The 21213-nt window shown below is 35.8% G+C and overlaps 1 protein-coding gene across 1 annotated transcript in view; it reads left to right on the plus strand.

Moving 5' to 3' along the window:
* Zfp804b (zinc finger protein 804B) overlaps positions 1-18308 on the plus strand; it is a 535678-nt gene extending 517370 nt beyond the window's left edge. The window contains exons 3-4 of the mRNA XM_008762730.4: positions 5796-5926; positions 11604-18308. Coding sequence (XP_008760952.2) covers positions 5796-5926; positions 11604-15264 — 3792 coding nt within the window. The 3' untranslated portion in view covers positions 15265-18308. The remainder of the gene's footprint in view (positions 1-5795; positions 5927-11603) is intronic.
* Positions 18309-21213: the final 2905 nt, after the last annotated feature.

The raw sequence follows: 21213 nt of genomic DNA on the forward strand, positions 1-21213 counted from the left end.
AGGGGGTTTATGGATTGGAAACCATGACAGGATAAAAGAGCTCACTTGTTAATTGATATTCTATATCTTTTCATTTTGCTATTTAGATTACTTAATTTGTTGTTGAAACTTTTGAATTCTGGTTATCTGAAATTCCTTTTGCACTTGTTTCATTTGTTTTGATCTGCATTTTAGTATTATTTTTTTTCTTTTAGAAAATAAATCTAATCATTTTCTTTTATTTCCATTTTGGTCCATTGCATAAAAAACAATTTTAATTTATTAATTTAATACTGTCTGTATAATTTATGTTGTATTTCTTTAACTTACCAGCCTTCTCTTGATTAGTAATGTATTGCTTTGTAACAAAGAAACATTTTAAACAGTACACTGGTACCCCTCTCACCTCTCCTAGGCTTAAAGCCATTGCTATTTGTTTTATTTACATATTTTCTGCAAACCTCAAAACATCTAGCAGTATAAAAAATATCATAGGAAAATCATACATCACTGCAGTTCCTCTATTTTGTTCTTTTGGTATACATATTTCTCATATAATTTTCATCTTTACTTCATGCTACCTATTAACATTCCCTATTTATGTCTGCTGGTAATGAGTTGTTTCAGTTTCACATGTATGAATATGTGCTTAATTTACCTGTTTACAAAAAGAATTTCTTTAAAATAGAGTTTTGCCTTAATATTATTTTGAAATTGTAAAGTCCATTCATTGTATTCTTTTTAATAATACTGATATTAATTCTTGGACAGTTCCATCCTACATTGTGCTTTTATCATATCAACCTCCACCCTCAAACTTTCTACCCATCCAACTTAATTTCCTCTTTAATAAAAAAAGACTTGCCCCAGTCCAATTTCTAATTTTCCAATATTTTTGATGTTGGGGCCTTCCGTACTTTCATAAGAACCCAGTCTACCTACTGGGCATCACTTTTATAGTCAGCTGACTCTCTCGCTCCAATAACTAAAAGTTCCTGGCTAGAGCTGGAGCTTCGTGTCTACCTCATATTTCCACGCTCGTATCTTATCTAATGTAAGCTTGTGCAGGTCTGGGCTACTCTCTCACAACCTCTGTTCACTCTTCTTTGTCAGCAAAACTCCGTAGTTGTAATCAGCCTCTGCTTCTGGCTCTTATAATACACTTTCTCCCCCTCTGTGTAATGAGTCCTGACCCTTGCAAGGTTGCATTGTGATGTAAATGTTCCCTTTAGACCTGAGCACTCTACAATTTATTTTCTGCACCTTGAGCAAATGTGGGTGGGTATCTTGGTTAATAATCGTCTACTACTCAAAAGGAAAGTCTTCAGTACACCGGTTGGTTTTGTGTGTCAACCCGACACAAGCTAGAGTCATTGCAGAGAAAGGCACCTCCCTTGAAGAAATGCTTCCATGAGATCCAGCTGTGAAGGTGTTTTCTCAATTAGTGATCTTAGAGGGAGGACCCAGCTCATTGTAAGTGTTGCCAACCCTGGGACAGGTAGTCCTGGGTTCTATAAGAAAGCAAGCTGATCAAGCCAAGGGAAGCAAGCCAGTAAGTAGCATCCCTCCATGACCTCTGTATCAGCTCCTGCCTCCAAGTTCCTACCATGTGTGAGGTCTTATCCTGACTTCCTTTGGTGATGAACAGCAATGTGGAAGTGTAAGCTGAATAAACCCTTTCCTCCTCAATGTACTCCTTGGTCATGTTTTGTGCAGGAACAGAAAGCCTGACTAAGACATTCAATGAGGGTTGTGATGTGAACTAGTTTATAGGTATAGCAATAAATCATTTAAAGGAAGTTTAATACTATACCCTTTTGGCAAACTAATAGTAGTTTCTTCCTAAGGTCCATAGTATATCAAGCCACACGGGTCTTAGTTCCAGTAAGGGAGTTATGTATGGATTCAGTCTTTGGCACTGACCTTAAATTCAGTCAGAAAGTGTTTATTTCCACAACATTTGTCGCACCCTTCTATCAGTGGGCATGGCATGCCATGCCAATCATTGCTGTAGCTCAAAGATTCCAAAGCAGGGTAAGATCGATGTTGATTGCTTTTCTCTTGTAGTATGCATAGCACGTTTCAGAACTATGAGTGTTTGCCAATAGGAATAAAACTACTGGTCAGAACCAGCTTTGTTTCTCCATAATCTATACTTGAGTTGTGCTATCTTCAGTTATAGGGTTTTCCTGTTGAGTTCTAGCGGATAACCAAGATCAATGGCAATATATTGTAATATAGGGAGTATATGGAACCATGCTAACAACTGTCAAACAGGTAACTCACTCCTGCCATTGGGCTTTCTATTGGCTAACCTGTGCTGTCTCCTGAGAGCATCGTTTCCCTATCCCATTACGGAGTACCTCCACTTAAACTTTTTAAACATATGTAATGTGCATTTATTTTAGTAAGTTTCTACAATGCATTTCTTGGGAGTTTTTCAAGCAGTCTTGGATGTTTGTTAGCCCTCTTCTTACATTTATTATTGTAGGATTTTTGTTTGTTTGTTTTATAAGTGGCAATAATTCATCTGAGTACCTTGTACTCAGCTCTCCTTTTATTTCTTGCTTTTATTGTGTATTAGGCAGGTCCAATGAAGTAGTCCTCAACAGAGCTAATTACTCTCTACTGAAGTAGAGTTTCCTGAATTCTTTACTTAACCCAATGAAATTTTCTCAATTCCCTTGGTGAAAACCTGGATGATTTGGGGCATTGGGTAGATGATATGATCTATTTCATTTAATTCTTTACATGGTTCTTTTCCTGGCCAGAGAAATTTTTGGTTTTGGTTTTAAATTAGGCTTTTCACATAGATATATTTATAAGTACATTCTAAATGTAAGAAAATCTCTGTGATGTGTTATATCTCCTTTGTCTGTCTGTCTGTCTGTCTGTCTGTCTGTCTTCTCCCAATCTCTCTCTCTCTGTATAAGCTTGAGCACTCCCAACTGGCTGAGCTAAATTTGACTAGATGTTTTAAACAACATAAACATAAATAAAATTTATTTTTCCAGGTGTCTTTGTTCCTCAAAAAATAGCTATTTATTGTGACTTTCGCAACAAAATAATTCTCTTAATTATTCTTGAGGACTTCCAAAGTGTGTTTTAGGAGACTGAAATTTTCTTATAAGTAATAAAGGTTTACTTATATGTCTTTGTGGAAGGGAAAGGAATTAATTTGCACAATTCTTTTCGGAAAAGAAAAAATATAACAACATAAAAGAACACTGGTCTTAAATGCAGTTAAACATTAGGGCTGTGATCATGAATAAAATCAGTCAGAAAGAGAAAACGAAGCTTATACGATCCCCATTCCTGATATTTATACATTCTCAGACTCCATATGCTGTATAATCTAGGATTATAGTGACACTTTGTTGCTAGAAGTAAAAAACTTACAGCATTTATTTATTGGAAAATAAGATTGACTGAAAACATAATTATTTTAGTTGCTTACAAAATGGAATTTTCCCAGAATTTTGGGATTAATGGAAGAAACAAATATAAACCAAATTTTCAAATACTATTGCCATCATGTGAGAAGAAGCATTAATAAATGAATCAACTTTCTCAATTATATGTTTTGCGTGCTAGTAACATGAAATATGAAATAAATATGGAGTAATTTTTGTTACATGTATTAACCAAGAGTAAAGCACCCATCTTCATTGAATATAGTCAGTTTCTGTCCTCAACACAGTGGAAGTGAATTCTGTATATCCTCCTAAAGTAAGCAAGAAAACATCCAAGAGGGCTTTTTTATAATCCAAGTCTTCAATGTAACTACAGTTCATAGAGCAAGTACAGTCTGGGAAAGTATAAATACTAGGAATGGCAAGATTATAAACTTCATTTTCTATTTCTGACTGAGCAAGGCTATCAACTCATTCATGATCATCACAACCCTTATATTTAACTGTACTTTGGAACTAGTGATCTTTATTGGTGTACTTTTTCCATATATATATTACACTTTCTCCCCCATGTGTACATATATATCCTTTAATCCTTTTTTACAGTCCAGATTTCATCCCCTCCCCCCTCCAGGTGTGCCCCCAACTGCTCCCCATCGCACATTTCCATCTCACACTGTCTCCAAGAGGATGTTCCCAACTCCACCCCGACCTACCAAGTCTCCCGACTCCCTGGGGCCTCAAATCTCTCGAGGGTTAGGGGTATCTTCCCTCACTGAGGCCAAACCAGACAGTCCTCTGCTGTATATGTGTCTGCACCTCATATCAGCTGGTGTATGATAACTGGTTGGTGGCTCAGTATCTGAGAGATCTTGGGGGGATCCAGGTAAGTTGAGACTGCTTGGCTTTTCATGGGGTCACCCTTCTCCTAAGCTTCTCTCAGCTTTTCCCCAATTAAGTCGCAGGGCTTTCTGGCTTCTATCTATTGGTTGGTTGCTAGGATTTGCACCTGACTCTTTCAGGTGCTTGCTGGGCCTCTCAGAGAGCAGCTACTCTAGGTTCCTGTCTGCGAGCACAACACAGCATCAGTAATAGCCTCAGGGCCCTGGGCCTCCCCATGAGCTGAACCAAAATTTGGACCTGTTACTGGACCTCCCTTCTCTCATACTCTTCATTTTTGTCCCTGCAGTTTTTTTAAACTCTTCTTGAAGCTTATTTTTAAAGAAATATCCAAAGTATTTAAAAAGATGTGAATCAAGATTGAATCTTCAGTATTCTCTGTGCCTGTTACCAGTTCTGCTCCCCTTATGTTTCCTGTACTCAAACTACTCTCCTTCAGAAATGCACTTCTACCTCCTTCAGGTATTCAATTTAGATATTGTTACCAGGATACTGTCTCACAAGGCTACATTCTTTTTCAAGAATAAAGAATAAAGATCTTAAAAGACTTTTGCTCTTCCTTTATGTGTAGGAAATATTCTGCTTCCAAATTAATGATAGCTTGAAGTTTTTGTCTTACCTCAGGAGAATCTTTATACTTGATATGAAAAATTTAAAATTGACACAGGTTTTGGATTGTTTAACACCTTGAGGGTCAACAGTGGCTAACCTTAAAGTACACTCTCAATTCTTCATTAAGCCCCAAGCTTCAAAACGCTCATTTGAGAGTGTCTGTTTTCCAGGTCATTCAATATTGGTAGATGTGCTTTCTGTCAGTTTCTATAGGACAGATCTAAACATGAAATGAGAGGCATCTCATCTGCCTGTATACCAATTGTTTAAGAGAAAAGTCATTGAAAGAGAACCAGGTTAATTTAAATGAAGAAAAGTCAAGCCACTACACTATTTAAATTTCTGACCATTTTATTTTTCTGCATCATGCTCTGAATTTGGTATATTTCTCCAACTAAACAGAGAATTTAAAATCCCTCTTAGAACTAGTATTTGGTAATAGAAGCAATTTACTGAAAGAAGTTCATTTGTCTCGTTTTATTTAATCAGTATCTTCTTTATGGAAAGGGACTAGTGCAGGTGGGCTTAGGAGAGCAAAAACTTTAACTTTCTTTCTCTTTACAGAAGGAACATGAGTCCCATTTCTTTTTTTCATTTCCCAGACACACAGATGACTCAGCTGTGTGTCAAGGGTGACTCCAACAAGGGATGGGTCCCAGTTTTGCAGCACACTCTGAGGCAGACTTTGACAAGCTTGGAGGAGCGACTTAATGGACAAGTGCATTTATCTACTAAATTTATCCTGGAGTAGAGGAAAACACTGATAGAAATGCTTTTCCTCTCCATGTCCCAAAAGACACCTTTGCTTTCAAGACCATGTTTAAGACTTGTAGACAGAAAAGCATGTTTTACTTATTTATAATACTCTTCCCATTTCATTCTTTTATACAGAGATTAAAAGAATTAAAGCACCGAGAATTTGCTCGAAACGTAGCTTCCAAATCATGGAAAGATGAGAGGAAACAAGAAAAAGCACTTAAGCGGCTCCATCAGCTGGCTGAGATGCGGCAACAATCTGAATGGTAGGACACAGAGGGGCTTTGGTGGTCCAGAATGCATGTCCTATCTCCTGAGAAATTTCAATAATGAATCTACTCTGTTCTCTGCAACAATATAAAATTAACACTAATCAACAAATACGCTTGAAGGAAAAGTTTTAGTTGTTAATGGTTTGTAAATTAAAAACTTTGTCATTTCAATTTTTTATTTCCTATGCTGTTAATTTATTACCCTACTTAATGAAGTGATCCAGGAAACAATTTTAATAAACTGGCATCTGTTGTAGCTTAACTTGCTCTGATATAATTCCTCAGTAATTTGTTTTATAATTATAACTTCAAAATATTTAATATTCATACGTGCATATATTTACATTGTAACATGTTGGATCAATTCCAACCTTTGTTCCTTCCCCTCCAAGTCCTCTTTCTCCTACCACTTTTCCTTACTAACTTCGTATGCTTCCTCTATACATACACATTTGTAATAAATACTTACTCTCTAGTGCTGACTATATGTGCCTATGTGGGACCGTCTTCTCATCTACTGAAACAGGATGAGTATCTACATAGGACTGATATCTCTGAAGAAAACTGACTTTCCTGATCCCGGTAGCCATCAGTTGCCAATAGCACCACAGATAGGAGGGACAAGTCATGATCAGTTCCCCAGTCTGTACTGGGAATTTGACTGGCTTGATCTTTTGCAAGTATCATGTGAATAGTTCCAACTTCTATGTATTAGTATATGAAATTGCACTGTTAAAACTTGCAAACACTCTTCTGTCTCAGGTATCTGCAATAAAAGCTTTAAAATTGTAAATAGTAATGCACCTTTGGGGTGGATAATACATGTCCTGTGTATTCCCTTGTACACACTTAACTCTAGAATAAATGACATTATCCTTGTCTGGCAGACAAACAAAATATAATTAATGTGGTTAAATTTACTGCACAATGTCATTTTAATTGATAATTATACCATAACATGCATTACATTAATACATACTTGTAACTGAAAAATGACAGTTTAAAAAAAGCTTGCAGCCACTGAATGATTCAAAGTTGTTACCTGGAAGGCAATTAACATTGCAGATTGTGAATTGTGCTAATATGAATCATAATGCATAATAGTAACATAGCTAATTAATGTGGTTGACAGCAACCTGGTGAATTGTGGAATTTGTAGCTCTGCCAGAATTTAAATTCCTGTTGCTTAAATGGAGCTCAGTATGCAATAACAAAAGCGAATGGTTTAGTTATACTACCTTAAAACATTCAAAATCAATGATTAGAAAATATTTACAGTTTTGGCTAATTACTAATGAACTAGTGATCATTTTATAATACTTGCATACATAAAGTGTATAGAATATGTTAATTAGCATCAGATAAATATTAAAATTTTTCAAATGTAAGATAAAGGAGAATTGAAGGTACTATACTACATGCATATAGAAATGAAGTTAGTATAAAGAGACTTGTCCTGGGAGGAGTCACACAATCGAAGAAATACATTGGGTACTAATGAGTCTATCCAACAAGAGACCCATGCCATTCGAGCACAGTAATAGGTTAACATTAATAACAAATCAAACCTACTGAAACAGAACTTAGAACACAAATTTTTGGATTTTAATGTAGCGTAGAAGAAAACATGAAGATCACACTTCAGTTCCTGCATGATTAGTTATAGGACTCAATAAATCAAATAATAATAAGTGGGGAAGAAAGACATCCTCAATAAAGCACTTCACAGGCCAGGCTAGAATTGCCTTGTTCATCAGCAAATCTGAGTTACCCTCATAAGCATCATTTTTCTACTTTTACTATAAAAGTAACTACACATCAGCATTTCTTCTTCCCTACAATGGAATAATCAGAAAGGAACAGAGGAATCGTGATGGTGGCAGTGAGGTATGATTTTCTCAGAGAACAATAGGTTGAACAGTAATGATGATGTGCCTGTTGATAAATTTCTAAGTTTCTGGGGTTGCCAGGTAAGGTCTTCTAGATTAAAATGCCTACTCTATTAAGTTAGTGTATCCATCAGCAAACCTTATATACCAAACAAACTCAAATAGGCCATACTGTGCCACACCGTTACAGAAAAGATAAATGTTTAGTACTCTAAATACAGAATTTCAAATCATAAAGGTTATTTTTTCCTTATTATTGCTCACCAACTGCTCTATTTGCTTAAACAGGCTCATGCTCAAATAGACATCACTTAGAGTTATTAAAATATTTTTTGTTGCAGCAGGATTGAGGCATAAAACTTAAAATGAAAATGACTGTTAAAAGTACAATGTCTCCTTTCCTAGATAACTTGAATTTGGTCCATTACCCTTATGTTTTCTAAAGAACCTGGCAATTCTGGTCATGTTATGGAGACCTTTCATGAGTATTTTATATTTATTTCTGTGATCTATCATGTCCTACTTATTAACATCTGATTTCTAGCATCTCACAATTAGTGCTGTAGAAATTGACATTGTTCACTTAGAATGAGCCAAATAATATTATTCTTCCATATAAAAAAGGTCAATTAGTGTTGCTGAGAATACTTGAATACAATTGATAACTATTGGAAGAAAACCAGAGATGAGTTCATATTGGGCAGCCAGCTTTGATATCTTGAATAGCTTCACCCATACAGGGTCTCCAATAAAAGCATTTATTGAATGGGAGGTACTCACTTTCTCAACGAAAACTTTTATGCAATTATTTAAGTATGATATATCTTTATGGATTTTTTTTGCAAAATCTGAATAATGTTAGTGATGTGATTCTTTAAGTATCACATATAAGAGACACAATACAGCACAACGAAATCATTCTATTTTGGCGTGTCTATTTGTTTCTCTTTGAAAGCTATGCTTTTCCCCATAGGAGACAATTTGTGTATTTATTATGTTCCTTTGCTTCAGAATTTGGGGACAATAATGAGATGTCCAACAAAAGAGTACAAGTTAAACATTTAACTCTTTAGTTGCTGTCTTACTAGGCATTACAAACAAATATAAATATTTCCAAATCACAGGAACTAGAAAATGAAAGCACGAGTGTGATAACCATGAAAAATTACAGAAAGGTGAGTGTTTTCTGCTCAGGACTAGGAGATAGGACTCAGGGGAGGTCACTGCACATTCATATATAAGTTCTTGGGACCTAAAATAGAGCTTTAAGACTATGCACATTAATAATTATAATGTCCTGTATCTGAAATTTGCTAAGATGGAGGATTTTAAGTTATTTTTAACACAGATACAAAGACACAGGAAATTATGCGTTGTGTTGAATGTGTTAATGAGCTTTATCATAGCGGGAATTTTACACTACATGCATATATTTATTTGACATCCCAATGTGCATCATAGAATACCCACTGCATACACATATTTACATCCTCAAAGTAACTAATTTAAAATTAAATGAAACATAATTTATAAATACTAAAATATTCATGGTTTTGTAATCTGGAAGAGAAAATGCTAATAGTCTCCCACTAAAATTTCAGTACTTTCAGTTGAATATAATACCAATGACAGGAAATCAATCGATTTTCCAGAAGAAAGAAATTTATTAATTAGGTATTATAGATGCTGCTTAATTCAAAAAGTAGCACCCATGTGAAGAGGTATTTCTTTGTCACTAAGACAAAACTGCAGTTCATGGTCTTTCTGTATCCAGGCTCCAGTAAAACGTCAGTACATGTATTTGGTTGTTTTCTTTGTGCTGATAAGTGCATTCAGTCACCCACACAGTGTGTTTAAATATTTCTCCTGTGAGTGATAATAAATATGACTAAAGTATCCTTTTTGAAAAGCATGGTGAGATTATGAAAGGAAGAAGATTGTTATGAGAGAGAGAGAAAAGTAGTTCTCATTATAAAACAAGGGAAGTCACTGTTTTCTAAAATTCCTATGTCTGATTTTCCCACAACAATGGGATACACTTTCATTGTCAAGCTTTACCCATTCTGAACAGATAATTGTGTAATAAATAATGTTTAAAATTATCAGGTGTAATTTAAACTTTATGAGGACAGAAAAAATAACAGGTAGTAATACTTTAAAACAAGAATTGTTATGAGCAAACTAAAATAAAATTTGAATACCAAAAATTACCCGCTAATTACAAAAAGAAAAGAAACTACAAGCAGTAGAGTGTAGACACACATATTGAGTCCACTACGTGCTGTTCCTGTGTATTTCTGTTGTAGAGCTAATGACTTGGTGTTAGATAACACGTCAGGGGAGTTTTCCGTTCAGAAAAGCTGATTCTCCTCTTTATAGAAGCCATTGGTAGCCTGTATCTCTTCATCTAGAAGAAAAGGTCTTATAACCTTTTCTCCATTCATGTTGGCATGTCAACTACTATAATTATACAGATCTAATTTATGCAGCCATATTGCTGAGATTTCATGGCTACAGTTTTTCTAACAAGTCTAGAAGACTCTCCCACAATGGATTCCTTAATCCTCCTGCTTTGCCCTGGCCCTTCAGCTCTATACTCCATTCTGATTTTCCCTGTGTGTAGAGGTCTTGTAGATTTATCATGTTGCGAGGGTACCCCATAGTCACGTATGTTCTCCATTTTGCCTGTGTGTGGGTTTCTGCAATGGTATCCATATGTTAACAAAAAGAATATTCCTTGAAGATTGAAAACTTTCGTGTGACTGCAAGGATAAGCATTTAGAATAGTTAGTCCTTCAGAATTAAGGAATGTGTTATAAAAATATAGGTTTTAATATTCATAGCCAAGAGATAAAAGATATGGAATATAACGTAGAAAACAAAAGTTATATGTGTCTCCAGGCACATGGGAAAGATAGCAATAGAATGGCATTTCAAACAAGCATTTGGAAAACTGATGTCGAAGCATTGTTTTTTCCCGAGTCAGCATCAGCAGCACTGTATAAGAAAGAATGTGAAAAGATAAGGTGTGAAAAGATTAATTTTAATATAAAAAATTTCTGTCTGTGTTTGTTTATTTTCTTCTTTCTTCTTGAATCCTTAATGATCCTAAGCCAAATCAACAATCTTGAAAAACCCTCTAAAGACAAAACATTCACAGTTGGCATAAGGTTGTTTTGGAGGTAAGAAGCAAGAGACGCTATTGCAAAGTCCCTGGGAACACTGAGACTACCTGAACACATCAGCTGCTTACGCTGTGTCCCTTAGCTGCTGACAAGAATAATGCCTAACTGCCTTGTTTCAACAGAAGTAAACAGGGAAGACTTTTAAAGGAGTGAACACTGAACACGAAAGGTGCTGAAAAAATCAAATTAAAACTACTTTTACACTTGGCAAATCTCAATTTCTTATGTAATGTGAATATGCTGGCTGTAAGACTATGAAACATGTTAAATCTGAATCTCAAAGGGTTATAGGTTCTAAGGAACGTATTGCAATGCAAATCATCTATTTTATTTTGTAGCTTTACTATGCAATAGTTTACTTGGAAATGTTTTTTTAGACTTCTAAAAACAGAATTAAACAGCATTTCAGGAGTAGCCACTCTATAGCAGTTATACAGACTTGTACATGCATGATAAAATAGTCATTTTGTAGAAAATAATTTGCACCAATGAATATGACAAAAACCTCAGTGTAGAAATACTATGAAATGTTGTCTGAATATAGATTTGGTTCCAATGCTAATGTCCTACTCACTTAAATATTTACCCTATTTACAGTGTTTCTGGAAACGGACCAGCATACAAAACCCCAAGGATAGCCATGGAAAAGCAGCTCCAGCAGGGAATTTTCCCAGTTAAGAATGGCAGAAAGGTTTCCTGCATGAAAAGTGCCCTTCTCAAGGGGAAGAATGTGCCCAGAAGCACCATGGAGAAGCAGCGACCGGCCATGCCAAACCGACAACAGCTACAATCAGATAGGCAACACTTGTTTGGGAATCTGATAACACAAACATCTTCAGATCTCAGCAATGCAAACCACAGGACAGGAGTTTCATTTTCATTTTCAAAAAAAGCCTATCTAAAATTAGAATCCTCAGCCTCCGTTTTCAGTGAGAACACAGACGATGCACATGATTGTAACAAGTCACCCACCTATAAAGTCAAACGAACAGTTGAGAAATGCAAGTGTTGCAGGCTTGCAAAGGAGGGTGCAGACCTTGGTGCAGACCTTACTAAGGAAGAAGGTGTCCTCTCATCAAACCATCTGGAGGGTGTTTTAAACAACACCTTCCTGATGAACTCAAAAATTTCACACAACAAGCATGAACCTATTAACAGGAGACTGAAACATTCAGGCATTCATGCAGTTTTTTCTAAATCTCACTTCCATGTTTCAGAGAGAGAGCTTACTCTTTCCAGCAGAGAGAAAGAGATTAAGAATGCATTGAGGAATACTTCAGAAAACTGTACTAGTCACCGATGCCAAGCAAATGAATCCTCCAGTCCACTAAACATTTACAGGCACAGTGATAGTAGGTGGTGTGAATGCCCGGATGAATTTTTGCCTTCAGGACCAAGTGAGCAAAAGACTCAAGCACATCGAATTCCTAACTCCAGAACAGAGGACAGAACAAAGTCTTTAGACAAAATGGAAAGGATGAGCAAAAATGTGCAAAGACTTTGCAGAGAAGATTGTTCACATGATCTGAAGTCCAAACCATTGTCTTTCCTCCGTGTACAGAGCAAGGATGGTCACACCACTCTACAGTGGCCTACAGAACTTCTCTTCTTTACCAGAACGGAACCTTGCATATCTTATGGCTGCAATCCTTTATATTTTGACTTCAAACTGTCTCGCAACACAAAGGATGAGCGTAATTCGAAGAATATAGAAACAGAGTTGGTGACGGAGGCTTTAGAAGTGAAGACAAAAACAGAGAGCCAAGTCTCAGGATTAATTAAAGAACAAGAAAAATCGACACAGGAAAATCAATCTCTGAAACCAAAGATGATTATGGCTAACCCAGATTGGGGAACGTTCCAGAGAAAATACAGTCTGGACTCCATTGATTCTGACTCTACTGTGAGTGAACATGCTAGTCTAAGAGACTTGGAAATGGAAAGTCCTGAAGTGCCTGCTTACCTTAATCTGTCTCTAAAGGATGGTTTAGGAAACAATGATGCTGACGATACTGAATTTACGGAAGTATCAAATGCCCATTGGCAAAGTTGCAAACGGACAATTCGCAATAATGCCTGTGCGGGTCTGTCTTTCTCTCCTCATATATCACGGACTAAAAACCACAAGCGGAATTCCCATAGTCCACGGTCAGAGTTTGAAGAAGAAAACCAACATACCTGGAATCTTAGTCTTTACACATCAGGGGATCACAGTGAACATGGGAAGGATACAGGTGCAAGTTTAAGTAGCTGTGACATCAGTACGGCCAGCAGAGCGTCTACAAGTAGGAAAGCAAGTTATGACAGATATTCTCCAGTGTCACCTCTGAGGGCCCATCCCAGAACTGTGCATGAATCTTCTAGAAACATGTCCAGCTGGAGAAACATGTGTACAAATCATAGGTCTAAGGGGAGTAACAGCAGTCATTTGCTCTACTTCTGTAAAAGAGAATGTGACCCGGTTGAAAGGCACGTGTGCACACACAGAAAGCACAATAGCCTCTACATGTCTGATGTGCCTCTATATGGTCATTGTACTCAGTCAGAAACACAGAGAGATGGGAGTGGTAAACTATCAGATTCATTTAAAACTAAAAAACGATCAAAACACAGAGACCATCACTGCAGAGAAAGGTACAAACTGAGTAAAAATCAACAATCGGTAGGGCCCAAACTACCCAGAATTTTCCATTGTGATTCTGCCTCTCGGCTTTCAATTGAAGAAACGAGTGAAAAATCCTTAAATGGCCGGGAACTTCAGCACAGCAAATTGGCTTCTTATTTGAGACAGAGAGCTTACTGCTTAAATAAAAACAAGAGGAGCCAAAAATCTTTAGCCGGCCTTCACATTGGTGGTGCGGGAAAAGTTAAGTGCAGACGATGTAACTCGGGCACTCCCAACTACCTTCTAAGGAGTTGTACAGATGGCCCTTCAGAAACCACACAGTCAAACATTCCAGATGGAGAAGGGACATCTCTGACTGCCAAGGGTCTTTTGGAAAGAGTGCAAGCCAAGAAGTGTCAGGAGCAATCAACAAAATTAGAGCTCTCCTCAAGCAGTTGTTTAAAAGAATCGCAGACTCATTTACAAACTCAATGCACAACTCAACGTGGGCCACCAAGTTGTAGGGGAGCAGCATTGCCTTTTTCAAAGAGGAGGCAACACATAGGCAAAAGAAAAAATGATAAAGGTAACATGGTTCATAAAACGTCTGACAATGACAAAGTCAAAAACTCACAAAAAAGTAACTCGACCATTTTGTCAGCCACTGAATGTGATAACTATCTTTCCAAAGGCATAAGTGATTCAGTGACCGACTCTCATTCTTTAAGCAGAAGAAACAACCATACCGCAAAGGAACCATCTAAATCTTCAATTAGTGAAGTCCAGCCTTTTCTTCAAAGCTGTGACCCAGTACCAAATGATTTTCTTGGTGCTTTTCCATCTAACAAATATACTGGTGTAACTGATTCAACAGAGACCAAAGATGACCAGATAAATCTTGACTCAGAGGGTGTAAGCATGTCTGTAAATCATGTGGAGGGGAATATAAACTCTTATTATGACAGAGCTATGCAGAAGCATGACAAAATGGAAGATGAATTAGAGGAGTGTCATAAGTCTCTGTCACCCCCTTTAATTCAACAGCCCATAACATTTTCTCCCGATGAGGTAGACAAGTACAAACTTCTCCAGCTACAAGCCCAGCAGCATATGCAGAAGCAGCTCCTGTCAAAGCATCTCCGAGTGTTGCCTGCTGCAGGGTCCACTGCCTTCTCTCCTGCCTCCGCCGTGCAGACAGTGCCCGTCCACCAGCACACATCCATCACCACCATACACCACACATTTCTACAGCATTTTGCTGTTTCAGCTTCCATAAGTTCTCACAGCAGTCCCCTCCCCGTAGCTCATCTCCACCCTCTGTCACAGCCACATTTTACTCCGATTTCATTTTCAACCATGGCTCCAACCATTATCCCTGGACACCCTACTTTCCTGGGTCATCCTTTACATTTAGTCACGGCTGCCCCCTTCCACCCATCACATATGACGTTCCCGCCCCTGCCTTCTGCAGCGTTTATTCCTACATTGTTTGGTCCTCATTTAAACCCAGCCACCACTTCTATTTTCCACTTGAATCCTTTAATACAACCAGTGCTACAAGGTCAAGATCTTTGCCATCTCTCTTGCTCCAGCCAAATGCAACAGTTAAGTAGTGTGAAAGAGACCTTAAATATGGCAGTACACTTGAACTAATCGTTATTACAGCTCATCTTACGAGTAAATAACCCCAGTTGTTGCTACTTGTAAAGCAATGCAGAAACATCGTCTCTCTTGTTAGCAAAACATTTAAAATTATGGTGCAATTCCAAATGTAACTAATTCATACATATAAACTGAACTATCAGTATTGAAATGGGAGCCTTTTAAGAACTTCTTTTTCTGACGAATAGAGCAAATTAAGATAATTTATGAGAAAAAAAAGTGCTGGTTTGAGAAGAATTGTGAATTAGTGCTATAAACTGGTAAGAGGAAACATTCTGGGATAACATAAATATTGTGAAGAAGACATAAAACACCCTGTGTTTGAAGTGTTTGCTGAATGAGCTCTGAATGAATGTGAATTTCAGTTTTACTTTTCAAATAATAGTAACATTTCAGTAAAATGAATAAATAATTAAGGAGAAGCCCTATTGTTAAATGTTGACTGTGCTACTAATGATATTGTCTATTTAAGACCTATCTCATAGGACCCAAGAGATTTTAATAAATATTCTGATGGATACAAACCGAGGACAACTACACAACTAACTTTATAATAGTAGAAATTTTGTGGAAGGTCTATTTTCTTCACTTCACATGTAACAATATCATGATAATCTTGTAAGAATCACTAGAATTAGGAGTTAAGAATGTTTAAATTTTATGTTAGGAAGCGTACAAAAGATACTGTTAGTGTTTGACAATCAAAAATAAAATATCCATAGAATAACATTTTACATACAAATTGGTAATTCTTTTAAACATTGTCAAAACACATCAAAAAAATCAAGTTTTATTTACTTTATTACATCTAATCTTCACTGTGCTCAGATATAAAAACACCAAGCTTAAAAGAATGAATTTTATAATTATAAAACAAATTATCATCCATGTAATCAAATATTCATTTGAAAGTCTTCCTGGCCCATAGAATTTATACTTCTTATATTACTTGCGAACTGCCATCTATTTGAGGTGTAACTTAATATTCTTATAATTATAAGTGTATGTACACTTACATATCCCGTAACTATGGCTTTATAAAAAGGGAGATAGCAGAATAGGTTGTATCCTATACCCAATAATGAGCTGACGCTGTAAACTTTGACATCTGGGTAGGATGAACCTTTCTCACTCATCCTTGGAGAAAGGCAGCTACATTTACTGAATATATGCGCTTCATTTCAGATGGGTGAAACCATTTATCCCACTTTTTCTCATCCCAGCACGTCTGAAGAGATGAATATTAGCATTCCTCCTTTGCTTAATGAAATATAAGAGAACTATAACAGCTGAGTTTTCATATATGGTATAAAAGATACATTTGCTGCTGAAGAGACAAACAGGAGGGGATTAAATAAATAAATGAATAAATGAATAAATAAATAGTTTTAAAATATTAACATGGAGAATAAATGTACTTACCAAAGTAATACCAAACATTTTGAGATAGGGGCTTATATTGGAATATAGACTTGACAAAGTCTAACCTATTTTAAATGAATAAAAGATAGATAGAGAGAGAGAGAGAGAGAGAGAGAGAGAGAGAGAAGAAAGACATAAAATATACTTTGGCACTTGGTTTGGCACATTTTCTTTTATCTTTGAGAGTTGACTAATATTTTACCTATCAACAAAACCAAATCATGAGCTTGGATATCTGTAAGACCCTTAAACATTAAGAGTGTTTTGTCTTTTAGAATTATTTTGGATTTTTGCTGTTCCTTTTATGGTTTTGTTCTCTTTCACTAAAAGGATGGTAGGCATTGACGATGAAATGGCATTAAAATAAAACCTAATAAGTTTGTAAAACAAACACAAAAAGCATATACTCAAATACAACTTGCACACAGTTCCACAAAAGTAACTATTAAAATGGGTGCATTTAAAATAAATCATCATTAAAAGAAAATGAAAGGAAACATTATATATATATATATATATATATATATATATATTATGCTTTGCCTCCCCCCAAATCAAAATATGTTGTAGATAATTAATTTCTTGACAATATTCCGAAGATGAACAAATCCAAGACAAGGTGATTTTGAACAATAACTAGAAGTCTTATTACAGAAAAAAAAACAGAGCACTTGGTTAATTTTTAAATTGCCTTGGTGACAATCTAGACTGTTAAAAGGTTAAATCAGTCAACTTTTCTACTGGTCCCTTAGATAGATCAATATAAGTGGGTAGTTTGGGAACATCTGCACCATCCTGCATCAGCACTGATGAAAGTGCTCATTGGATATCCCATCTCATGAAATGGCACGAAGGTTTTACCACTTAAACAAAAACAACTTTTACTTGAAGGTTAACAGGTATAATGTTGTGGCATCAAATAGAGGAAAGGCACAACTAAAATCTGCGTTCCACATGATCTGTGAAATCCAAGCTGGATTTCAGTTCCTATTTCACCTTCGGAGGAATATGTGCTTGAAAAACTGAAGCAGAAAGAATTCTAAGTCTACTTTCAATTCTAAACTAGACTCATTAAAATCAAACTCTGATGGATCATATTTTGAGTATCATATCCTTTAAATTATGTGATAATAGGTTTGAGCAATCTTCTATTAAATAGTAAATATATGAGATAAGTGTTTGGTGATCTTACTCTTTACTCCAAGGCATTGGGCCTTCTTTAGTTTCTTCTGGGAACCAAGACTAAACGAAAGAGAAATACTGTTGAGAATGATTGTAAAATATGTATGCACATGTTGACATATGTGCACATGAACACTGAGATATGACTATATATTTTTATCCTTGAAGATTAGAATCATTGCCCAATCCTATGGTCTCAATGAATTAATGCATGGTTCAAGATATTAGCTGCTTTGTATGGTGATCTACCCAATGAGTAATAGTTATTTCTTATTTTTCCAAGGAAAAAATGCAATAGATCTACAAATTTGTCCCCTAATATGCTTTCTAAGTTCACTTTTATATGTTATAAATAACAAAATATGAGAAATGTTTAGCGAGTAGAGAATGATTTACAAATAAAATGCGAGGCTTTGTCTCCTCTAACATGCTATAGGGGTTTATTCAGAATGATCTGAAATTTCTTTCTCACAGACAATGAATTAGATGGTGCCTACCCTTGTCAGTCTCTTAATGGGACTTCTGTTTCCACGGGACAGAAATATATTTAAAAAGAACCAATACTGTAATACACTCTCATTCAACAGAATATTTAATCAGTCAGATTTCTCAGGATCCTATTGCAAGATCTGTCCTTGTGAATGAAGGTTTTTCCTGTAGAAGCAAGGACAGCAGCAAGGCTATTTCCTAAACATATAAAAACACGCTGAATTTCTCACCAAACACACCTGCTCTTCAGGCACTCCATACAATAACTAGAGATATCAAGATGGTCTGCACACCAGAATAGAATACTGGAATACTACAATTAGTCCATAGTTCTAGATAGAAATAAATGAGATCATCCTCCTGAATGAGTAGAGATGACTGCCTAGGAAGTTGCTGGGATAACATTGACATCAGTGTGAAACCACAGTACAATTCTACATCTTTCTGTAAAAACATTCCTTGTGATTTTTAAGGATGATTGTCAAATATTCTGAACAAAAACATGGGCGCGTCAGGTTCAGCTTTCTAAAATCACCATTTAAAAACCCACATCTCATCCAGGTGAGCTGATGATCTAATTGTTCTCTGTCTCAGCAAAGCTAAGGAAGAGGCCTCTGTTAGGTTCCTTGAATTGGATGAAGCCCTACAGTGGAATATTCTCTTGTTGACGAACAGATATATTATTAAACAGAAGTGAGTGACGAGCTTCATTCAGGAGCCAGGGAAGTGTACATGTGCTCTTTATGCCTCAGGCAGGAACCACTTCAGTAAGATGAGGATTTTAGAATGTGAGTTCTGCTGCCAATAAGTGTGGGTCAGAGGATTTTCAAAGGTTATCATCTCATTCCAGAAAAAAAAAGTATTATCCATTTCTTATATTAGGTGGATAGTTGATGATGAGAGTTGTACTTTGGGGTCTTAAGCTGTATTAAGAATGGGAGCAATGGACAGATGAATTAGGTTTAGAATAAACCAATAATAGAGAGATAAGCTAAAGGGCCTTTCTCATTCTCTAAAGCTATATATAAGAAGAAATGATTTCAATCCAGTTTTTAATTCCTTCCTCAAAGTCATTCCTTATTTTTGCAAGTTGCCACCTCTCTTATATAACAAGATCAAGTCAATTGGAAGAAACAAACAGACAAAATCCAGGAAATCAGTAAAAACATGTATGAGTGCATATGTCCAGTTGTTTGTCTGTATGTGTTCCTAATATACTCTTGATTCTTAAGTTGTAAATCTCTGTTGAAAATTTAGAAAAGTGCAATGCAGCGTTTTCTTTTTAAAAGTAATCATGTATTGAGACAATCAACTTCAAGAAAAGATTTCTAATCCTGTGCAAAATAGTCATTTGCTTTAATAAGTGAGAGTTTTTTGAAAAAATAATAATTGATATGTAAGTTGGTTGTGTAGATGTTTACAGCAGATTCTCACCTTATTAAATCCCAAAATAAATTAAACTGAATGATGTCTTCAATGTGGTATAAGTCAAACTCTTTTTTTTCTATTCTCTGTTCAAAGCAATTTTGATTATACTGTGGCTAAGTAAATTGCACTACTGTACATGAAAAGCAGCCTTTTTTAGGTTATTCAATAAATTACTTGGACTGTAGTTCAATGCAATAATATTTTTTTCAATAAAATGCTTAATGGTGTAGAATTATTAGTCATGTACTTATAAGAAAAAAAGTGTCCCAAAATATAAGGATTAAATAAAAATGGTGTGGAAAAATCTGTATTTTACACTGTTGGACTATAATGCATTTAACATTTTATTTGTTATTGTATATATTTATAGTATATATTTAAAGAGTTAGATTTCTTAGACTTTTCACAACACTTGAGTGTTACCAAATAAATATGTTTCCTCAAACTCAAAATAAATACCACTTATAAATTCTAAAGATGTATTTGTTGCTGGTATATAATGTAGATATATGTCTTATTTTTTCTTTAAAAATGTAGCCCAGTAATTTCTAATGCGCTAACAAATGCATAGTTTTCAGAATGTACTCTCTGACACTATAATATAAAATGAATTTCAGTATATATATAATTGTTATAAGTAATGTGAATTCTGAAAATATTTTAATTAAAAAATAATTTTGTCTTCAAATAACAGTTCTGAAAAAGGACTCAACTCTAGGAAATACAAATATTACGAATGCTTTGAAAATTAATTTGAGATTCCTATTAAGTATCATAAACTATTAATTCTAATCATTTTGTCTCTATCTCACTTAGGATAGCTATATGAACTCTCATTATTAGATTGTGGTGCTGGTTGCACCAAATCTCAGACCAGGTGTGCCTGGGTTATTTCTTCCTCCTCCTCCTTCCCCCTCCTCTTCATACTCTTCTTTTACTTCTACTTCCTTTTCCTTCTATTAACCTCCTCTTCATTGTCTTCTTCCTCCACTTCCCTCATGTCCTCCTCCTTCCCCTCCTTCTCTCCCTCTTCCTTGTCCTCCTCTTCCTCTTTTTCCTTTTCCAGTTTCTTACTCCAATTAGAATCATACTGCCCATCCTTCTGCTTTTTCCTCAGGTTCTGGAATTATCTTGGCTATGTGTTATCATAGTTAGCTGCACTTGTTCTTGGACCAAATCAATAACACCCTTTCCTTTCTGTCCAACAGAATTTACTCTAATATAAAACACAGTGCATATACATTTTTATTTATTTTTTCCCTCATTGTATCTCTTAATAGAAACAGAACTCTGCAGTGTACTCTACCCTAAAGTCTGAGTCAAAGTTTTAAGTAGAGAAATACTTCAGATATCCATCATCTGCTAGACTTCTATCCCTGGTTATCTAATTTGGTGATAAACTGTCTAGTGAAATCCTTT

The sequence above is a fragment of the Rattus norvegicus genome, chromosome 4 (genome assembly GCF_036323735.1).
Source record: "Rattus norvegicus strain BN/NHsdMcwi chromosome 4, GRCr8, whole genome shotgun sequence".
In the NCBI taxonomy this organism is placed as follows: Eukaryota; Metazoa; Chordata; class Mammalia; order Rodentia; family Muridae; genus Rattus; species Rattus norvegicus.